The 8,221-nt window shown below is 59.9% G+C and overlaps 5 protein-coding genes across 5 annotated transcripts; 3 read left to right on the top strand and 2 right to left on the bottom strand.

Annotated features, from left to right (window-relative positions):
- Nucleotides 1-118: 118 nt before the first annotated feature.
- Nucleotides 119-934, top strand: MICPUN_83560 (predicted protein; the record flags this gene model as incomplete). Its single annotated transcript, XM_002503575.1, has 1 exon — nt 119-934. One exon carries the CDS (start codon nt 119-121, stop codon nt 932-934), a length of 816 nt encoding a protein of 271 aa, XP_002503621.1.
- A 541-nt stretch (nt 935-1,475) lies between these two features.
- MICPUN_105843 (predicted protein) lies at nt 1,476-2,790 on the bottom strand. Its single transcript, XM_002503921.1, has 3 exons — nt 2,481-2,790; nt 2,276-2,333; nt 1,476-2,134 (listed from the first exon to the last, which is right to left on the bottom strand). Exons 1-3 carry the CDS (start codon nt 2,748-2,750, stop codon nt 1,602-1,604), a joined length of 861 nt encoding a protein of 286 aa, XP_002503967.1. The 5' UTR covers nt 2,751-2,790; the 3' UTR covers nt 1,476-1,601.
- A 280-nt stretch (nt 2,791-3,070) lies between these two features.
- MICPUN_60113 (predicted protein) lies at nt 3,071-4,177 on the top strand (the record flags this gene model as incomplete). Its single annotated transcript, XM_002503576.1, has 1 exon — nt 3,071-4,177. One exon carries the CDS (start codon nt 3,071-3,073, stop codon nt 4,175-4,177), a length of 1,107 nt encoding a protein of 368 aa, XP_002503622.1.
- Nucleotides 4,178-4,182: 5 nt separating this feature from the next.
- Nucleotides 4,183-5,042, bottom strand: MICPUN_108620 (predicted protein). Its single transcript, XM_002503922.1, has one exon. It carries the CDS (start codon nt 4,980-4,982, stop codon nt 4,512-4,514), a length of 471 nt encoding a protein of 156 aa, XP_002503968.1. The 5' UTR covers nt 4,983-5,042; the 3' UTR covers nt 4,183-4,511.
- Nucleotides 5,043-7,119: 2,077 nt separating this feature from the next.
- MICPUN_97666 (predicted protein) lies at nt 7,120-7,764 on the top strand (the record flags this gene model as incomplete). Its single annotated transcript, XM_002503577.1, has 1 exon — nt 7,120-7,764. The coding sequence occupies one exon, from the start codon at nt 7,120-7,122 to the stop codon at nt 7,762-7,764; it is 645 nt and encodes a 214-aa protein (XP_002503623.1).
- Between the last annotated feature and the right edge of the window lie 457 nt (nt 7,765-8,221).

An 8,221-nucleotide genomic window follows, 5' to 3' on the forward strand; every position in this document is an offset into this window, starting at 1 on the left:
TCGCACGAAAGGCGAGACGCAACCCACGATCGGCATCTACCCGGACCGAACCTACCAATCAACGCGAGCGCCATCTGCCTCGTCCGTCGTCCCAACTAAGCTGCCGTGATCAGAAGCGATGACCTGCGTCGCGCTCTCCGCCAGCACATCCTCCGTAAGGACCTTCTCCTCCGTCGGCCGCCGCTCCTCCGCCGTTCGACGCGCCGTGCGCGGCCCCGTGCGATGCGTTGCGGCGGCTGCCGTTGAGAAGGACTCCGTCAGCGTCGTCCTCCTCGCGGGCGGCGTCGGCAAGCGCATGAAGGCGGACATGCCCAAGCAGTACCTCCCTCTCCTCGGCACCCCCATCGCGCTGTACAGCCTGAAGAAGTTCGCCGAGATGGAGGAGGTCGGCGAGATCGTCGTCGTGTGTGATCCCTCGTACCGCGACATCTTCGAGGGGTGCCCCGTGTCGAAGCCCGTCAAGTTCGCGCTGCCAGGCAAGGAGCGCCAGGACTCCGTGTTCAACGGGCTCTCCGAGGTTCGCGAGGGCGCCGCGCTGGCCGCCATCCACGACTCCGCCCGGCCCCTCGTGGACCTCGCGGACGTGAGGAGGTGCTGCGCGGATGCGATGGAGCACGGTGCGGCGGTGCTGGCGGTCAGGTGCAAGGCGACGGTGAAGGAGGCGAACGACGACCTGTCCATCGCGAAGACGCTGGACCGAAGCAAACTGTGGGAGATGCAGACCCCGCAGGTGATCAAGCCGGATCTGCTCAAGGAGGGCTTCAAGCTCGTCAACGAGAAAGGATACGAGGTGACCGACGACGTTTCCATCGTGGAGTTCATGGGAGAGCGGGTGCAGATCACCGAGGGTTCCTACGTCAACATCAAGGTCACCACGCCGGAGGACATGTTCATCGCGGAGAGGCTTCTCAACGAGCAGGCTGTGACGGTGTGAAGAGAGTCATGGGAATCATCATGGGGTACACCGTTGAGGCACGTCCGAGTTTGAAAGTGCGGGCGCCTTTGGAGATTTTTAATACAACTGAGCACTCCTTCGTGATTGACCAAACCACTGTCAGATGGTGTTTGCGTGAGGTCCAAGGGGAAAACCACCAAATGTTGGAGGTCCCGAATGCTCCGGAAGATGTTTTACCACAAACACGCTCCCAGATATCACTAATTAGCCAGTTGGCGCACGGGTTAATAAAATGTTGCACCGAAAAAGAAAAAAAAAGTGGGTTTCCCCCGCCGGGAATCGAACCCGGGCCTCGAGAGTGAGAGTCTCGTATCCTAACCAACTAGACTACGGGGGACGATCCTGGGTGACCAGAATCGCTCTCCGCTACGACGCGGAGGTAGTCATTTGACATTCTTGGGTGATGGTGGATTTTCTGAAAATAAAGATCAGAGGGTTTCCGGATTTCCGTGGGTCTGGTTTTCTTTTTTGCTGCGCGACGTTGGATTTCTGGCGAGGATGATGGCGCGCTGGTCGATGAACTTTTAGAGGACTTGGTAATACAGCTGCGGCGGCTAAGCAATGCTAAGCTAAAGTCCCCAAGGAGAAGTGAGTGTTATCCTCGGGGGTCTAATGGAAATGCGCTACGTCACGTCTCGACCTTCGTTCAGAAGTTGTACGTCTTGGTGGACATCGGGTTCCTCATCTGCAGCGACTCGTACACCCTCTTCACGGCGAGGTAGGTCAGGAGACCGACGGGCCCGAAGAACATGCACCCGAGGATCGCGGGTACGATCGCGAGGTGCGGGATCCCGGACCGTCCGGAGTCGAGGACGAAGAATCGCGCGGTCCACAGGTCGAACACGATGAAGTGCGCCCACCCCGCGAGCACCGAGGTGGCGTCAGAGAACGCCTTGCTCAAACCCTGGGTGGTGGACAGGGAGGAGTAGTCCATGGAGAGTATCGACTCCGAGAAGAGCGCGTACGCGAGGGCGACGTACAGGACGGAGTACGCCACGGCGACCGCCGCGGTGATCTTCTTCGTCATGTGCCACCGGGGCAGGACCAGGAGGGAGAACCACGCGGGGAGCGAGCCGAGGTTCACGGCGTGCAGTATCTGGTTGTGCGTGTACGGGAGGAAGGATATGGGATACGCGGCGGCCACCGCGCCCTTAGCCTTCGCAGCCGCGAGGGAGGCGCCTGGGGTTTTGGGGGGAGAGGAGTGAGGAACGATCGTTCAGGGCGCGCGTTCGTGTTCGGCCGGGCAAGATTTTTCACGCATAACGGACGACGGTTCGAGGACGCGACGGACGGTGCGAAGAGGTTCGCGCGAGGACTCACAAGGAAACGCGAGAGCGAGAGCGGCGACGGTGACGCCGACGGCGATTTTGAACAGGAGCTGCGCATCGTGGAGAGAAAGGCGGTGTCAGATACGTGGTGGCGTCAAAGGAGCCTGGGGTCCTCGCGGGCGGACGGACGGGGGGAGAAGAAGAGCGGCAAGATTCGCTTCGCCACAGACGGAGTGGACGTGGCGCTCGTGGCTTACCTGCTTCTTATCGTCGTTGGCGGCTGGCGCGCTGATTTCGAGCGCAGTGGCGCGGGCCATCATCTGGTCGCCTCGAACGGTCGCGGCGCCGGGCATCACCAACGCCGCGGGACCGCGTGGAGCCGGGCCCGCGACGCGAGAAGAATGGCCAGCGGGAGCCGCACTAGCAACGAACGCAAGCTTCGCGCCAGCAGCGCGGCCCACCGCGCGGCGGCGTGCGGGAAGCGAGCGCGCGACGGGGTTGACTCCCGCGAGGATGATGGACGCCATGGGCGTTCGATGCGCTGGTCGAGGTCCGACCCGCCACCGGCAAAGCCGCGCAGGCGAAGTGAAGCGGCCGCCTGATATTTTTTCGCGCAACGCGCTTGGCGGCCTCTTATTGGTCAGGCAGTGGCGAAAAAGGCCAGCGAGCCATTCACTCGCAATCTCTCTCCGTCGGCGGCAGAGCGGCAGAGAGGCCCACCTCGCCTCGAAATGCAGGACCCTCGAAATGCAGATCTCAAAATCTCTCACTTCATGGATTTTATCGTCATTCCACTGCAATCCCCCGGAGAGAGCGGAGCGCACCGCTCTGTACGGGAAAAGGGACAATGGCATCGGTCATCACGTCCGTGAACATCCTAACGGTCGCGGTGAACCGCCGCCGCGCGAACCCCGCCGGTCGTCGCGCCGCGCCGACGCGCGCGGCGGGCGACGGGGCACCGAGCGAGACGGCCGCCTCCCCCTCGGATGGAGCGTCGACCTTCGAGTCGCCGCCCCGGAGGCCGTCTCCGCTGGAGCGCATCATGAAGGATCCCCTCGCCGCGGCGGTAATGGGTCCACGCCTCGCCCTCGGCGGCGCCACCGAGGCTCTCGACCTCCTGCAGAAGGGCCAGCTCCTCGGGGTGCTGGCGCAGGCGCCCGGGGAGCTGAACACGCTGCTGCAGGATCCCAGGCCCATCAACGACAAGGCCGAGGACCTGGTCCGACGCGCGGAGGGGATGGTGGAGACCCTGGAGGAGCGGGGTATCGCCGCGGAGGCGCCGGGCCGCGAGATCTTCAAGGCTATCCTGCCCGCGGATCTGTACGACCGCTACCTCGACCCGGCCGCTGTCGGAGCCGCAGCCGCAACCGCGACCCAGCCGCCGCCGCCGCCCGCCGAGTACAAGGCGGAACCGCCGACGCGATCCGCGCCGCGCACCGCACCCGCGACCGCCGCGGAGGAAGACGACGCGGCGGTCCCCGTCCCCGACCCCGACCCCGTCCCCGTCCCCGCGGCGGCGGAGGGGGAGGTGGACGAGGAGAAGGGATCGCCGCCCGAGGCGACCGAGCGGGGGGAGCGCGGGTGGGTGTTTGACAGCGACGAGGACCCGGCGGTGATCGCCGCCGCCAGAGCCGTGGCGTCCGTGCTCGACAGCGAGGAGTGGGACGAAGATCGCGAGGCTGGGCTCTACCCGGAGGTCTTGGGCGGACAGAAACCGGCGTCGACGAGCAGCGGCGACGCCATCGCGGAGGATGACGGCGTCCCGGAGACGGCTTCCCCGCGCCCGGTCGAGCCGGCGCCGGTGCAGGCGGCATCCTCCGTCGCGCCCGTCGCGAGCGGATCCGCCCCGTCCAGCGTTCCTCCCGAGCTCTGGGCCGCGGTGGAGGAGGCTGAGAAGCTCGCCGCAGACGTCGTCATGCAGGCGTCGACCGTCGCGGCGAGGAGGGAGCGGTGAAGGTTGCCATACATATTTTACCATACATATTACAACAGAGAAATCGGGCAAGAACAATCATGCAGTGTGAGCAGAGTAAACATGGTGAAGAGTAAACATGGTGAAAATGTGGTGAAAATGCCCTCTCGGCCTCCCCAAAGGTGGCTTCCATGATCAACAGACGTGTAACATGCCTATTCATGCAGGGGTCATCGCCTTGCCTTGAACAACTGAATTCGAAATGTCGTTGGCATTTTCACATCATGTATCTCTGAAGAGCACAGAGGTACCATTTCCTTGGATCAAGCTCGCGCTCACTTATCTTAACCCCTTGGACGATGTGGTGAAAATTAACTTAAACCTTCGCCTGGATCTGCTCTGGCGTGAGCGTAGTACCGTCGGCGAACTGGATCTGCGTCGTGGGCTGCGCCGGCCTGGGACCAACATCGACAAACTCGACTTCCTCGATGCCCTTCTCGACATCCTTGCCCTCTGCCCTGCGCTTCGCCTTGGCGTAGAAGATGTTGACGATAGTGGCAGAAATGACTGTGTATGCAAGAAGTGCATTAGCATATGCAAGCGAGAATCGCTGACCGATGCCGGTTGGGCCTGCTCGTTCACAGTTGAACGGTCCGTTTAACTTAGCCCACTCGCATGGGTCATGGAGCTCATTGTACTTCGTGAACATGGCAATTGCCTCAGCCTGCGTTGTGGTGCAATTTTCGTAGAAGCCTTCAGGCAAGCCGTAGGCATACATTGCATATGTAGGATCCTCCTTGGTCGGCGGACCACCGCCACCACTGCTGCTGCTGTGCCCGAAATCCATACCGACATCCATACCACAATCCCAGCAGCACAGGTCTCGGTTACACTTGTCGGGGTCATTCATACCGCAAGTATCTGCATCATCTAGGCAGCATTTAGCACAGTTCTCGACACGATCATAAGCGGTAGTACCGAGGCAATTGCAAGTACCTGGATTCGTGTCGCTCCAGGTCAGGAACGTGCAGACGCTCCCAGAGTCGGCACACTGGTCGTTTTGGCCGGTATAATAATGCCCATATTCGTCGAGCTTTTTGAGAGGAACCTTGTTTGTCCTGTCACCCGCAATATCGGTGACGCTGAAATATTGCGATTCCTTCAGTCGAGCGGTATGAATGACACTCGAAATTGGATTACCTACGTTGTCATATGCTGATATTGTCTCACCAACAGAAGCGGACCAGTCGAAGTTGCTGCACCTGGTACCCGGGTTGCCGTTGAACATGAATGTGCCGCGTTGGCATTTTGGCTCTTCAACGTCGTATTTCGTTCCCCCCCCACAGCAAACAGAATGAGTAGTCGAGGGTGGGGACGGAAATGGCGGCGGGGGTGGTGCTGGGGGCGGGGAAGGTGGAGGAGGAACAAAAGACTGCTTCAAATTTACCTGGAAGATGTCATATATATAGCGATCATACTTCACTATTTCATTGCGCATTCGATAGACGTGCTGTGGAAAACCATCGAGTCCACAAGTGTTCAGATCAGCGAGCTGAGAGAAAATACTGTCAATAGCAGTTTTGACGCCCTCGTGGTCAAGCGAAGGGTTTGAATTGAGAGGCAACGCTGGGCCCATGACGCCCTTTGCAAACGCAGGAGTCCCGACGAAAGGGTAGTATCGCCACGCAGCACCCCGAGTTGGGATGTCAAAGCCACTATCGAATTCGCCAAAGTCTGCAGGCATAAACCTCTGGTCAGACACGGGCAAAACGCTCTTCTCGCTCGGGGGCTGAACAATAGTCTTGCAAGTTTCATAGTTCCACCGCATGTTGTAAAAATCGTCTGCCATCATAGGCGTGCAGTTCCAAGACGGCCCGCCGTAGTTCCACTCGGCCTGAATGGTGGATTCACGGATATAGGATATCGGCATGGAGTAGTACGTGAAGAATGAGGCGAATGCGCCCCATTGCATGAACTGGAGGACGAGTGCCATCGGTACGGCCTTTCCCTTAGGTACGATGAGGTCCTCTTCCTTGTTCGAGGCATAGAACTCGTTAGGAATCGGAACGATCTTCTCGAAGCAGTTCTTTTTTGCAGCTTTCACCGAAATGCTCTTGCGCTTTCTCAACGTCATTAGTTATATTCCAGGTAGCGAGTTTGAACCCGGCGTGATCCGCAGTTGCGAAGGCGCTTATGGTGAATCTGATTCTGCAGCGAAAGTTTTCCTTTTTTGGAAACTTTCGTCGAGACGAAAATAGCATATCTTTAAAATATCTTGACGCCCCAGCAGAAGTAACCTACCTAGCTAGTAACTATCTGAGTAACTATCTAATACTGAGCGGACTGTCTGGAGGAAGGCCAAAAGTGACGGAAGGTTACTATAGCAATATCCCGTACGGGTTTTTCCCCGCAGGTCGGGGCGATGGACGCGACTGCGGGTTTTGCCAAATTTTGAGCTTTATTCACACGGGGGAAACGGTGGAAATCACGAAAAAAGCCGATCAGGTAGTACACTGCACACATATCCAGTTAGGAAATTTACCTTATATGTTGTAATGGAGTTCTGCCTCTCGCGCAGGCTCGGGCTCGAAACGAGGTCTGCACACGTGGCCATTCGGTTGGATCCGGGCATAACATCAGGAGCTGTATTGAACGCACGCGCGAAAACGATGACGTCACTCACCATAGTCACTCCCACCTCCGCACGCGTCGGCGCTCCCACCCGGTGCGTGCCCCCCGCGTGCCCGTCGTACTGCCCGTCCCCGACACCCCGGCGAACTCCATCGGAACTCTCTATCCTGTTCTCCACCCGAACGGCGCTGACGGTGTTCCCGCCCATCTCCGCCTCCAGACGTGTGTCGAAGACCCAGCGTAAGGCGAACTGCACCGCACCAGCCGTGTCGCGCTCCAAGCAGCAGGTTGTTAAGTGTGCTGCGACCGGCGACGAGGCGCAAACCTCCACCTCCAGCCGCAGGGTCGCCCTCATGGGCTCTGCTGCTGCTGCAGCGGCCGCCGCTGTTGCCCCCGCGCTCGCTGATTCGTGTCCCACCGCGGACACGGCGCCTCTTTTATGCAACGCCGAGGTCACCAACAAGGTGTACTTCGACGTGTCCATCGGCGGCGAGCCCCAGGGGAGGATAGTCATCGGTCTGTTCGGCAAGGACGTGCCGAAGACGGTGGAGAACTTCAGGCAGCTCGCGACGGGCGAGAGGGACTTCGGGTACAAGAACTCCATCTTCCACCGCGTCATCCCCAACTTCATGATCCAGGGCGGTGATTTCGAGCGAGGTAACGGCACGGGCGGGTACTCCATCTACGGCCGCAAGTTCCCGGATGAGGCCTTTCCCCTGGACAAGCTCAACCACGTCGGGCCGGGCGTTCTCTCCATGGCCAACGCGGGACCCAACACCAACGGATCGCAGTTCTTCATCACCACCACCGCCACCCCGTGGCTGAACGGCAGGCACGTCGTGTTTGGTAACATCGTCGAGGGAATGGACGTCGTCAGGAAGATCGAGAGGACCCCGACCGCGCGAGGCGACAGGCCCGTCAACGACGTCGTGGTCACCGCATCCGGCGAACTTCCCCTCGCCGCACCCGCCCCCGTCGCGGCGGAGCCCGAGGCGTGATCGCGCCCACCCGGGTAAACGGAACGGGGCGAGGCGCACTCCTTAGCTTCGTCGTTGTCGTGCAACGTACTCGTATCGTCACAGCCGGATCAGTCTCGCCCGCCAGTAGCCTGTCCTCCGCACTCGACCAACCGCCCAAAATCACCCAAAACTGCGATTTTCCTTGCGAGCTGCAGGCACCAGACAAGACGTCACCATCTTCACGTTTCCGCCCTTATATCTTCTGAAGCCTTCCCCCGATCTGGCGTTGAAGAAACGCGAGCTACCAAACCGCGCCGCGCTTGCGTGACAAAGGAACACTCTGGCACGTCGACACCTGAGTCAATCTCCGATACTCACACATCAACCGCAGACGAGTGGCGACGCGCACTCCGCAGTATCATGGCACTAGTTTTTGTTTTCGATGCGCTCAAGGAAGAGAGGTGCTGAATCGACCGGGCCCGCGTCAGTGTCGGGA

This window comes from Micromonas commoda, chromosome 7 (genome assembly GCF_000090985.2).
Source record: "Micromonas commoda chromosome 7, complete sequence".
In the NCBI taxonomy this organism is placed as follows: domain Eukaryota; kingdom Viridiplantae; phylum Chlorophyta; class Mamiellophyceae; order Mamiellales; family Mamiellaceae; genus Micromonas; species Micromonas commoda.

Coding starts and splice junctions, on each gene's coding strand:
- MICPUN_108620 (XM_002503922.1), bottom strand. CDS start 4,982: ATGGATTTCGGGCACAGCAGCAGCAGTGGTGGCGGTGGTCCGCCGACC.
- MICPUN_105843 (XM_002503921.1), bottom strand. CDS start 2,750: ATGGCGTCCATCATCCTCGCGGGAGTCAACCCCGTCGCGCGCTCGCTT. Junction 2,334..2,480: donor CCAACGACGATAAGAAGCAG/GTAAGCCACGAG, acceptor CACGATGCGCAG/CTCCTGTTCAAAATCGCCGT. Junction 2,135..2,275: donor TCTCGCTCTCGCGTTTCCTT/GTGAGTCCTCGC, acceptor CCAAAACCCCAG/GCGCCTCCCTCGCGGCTGCG.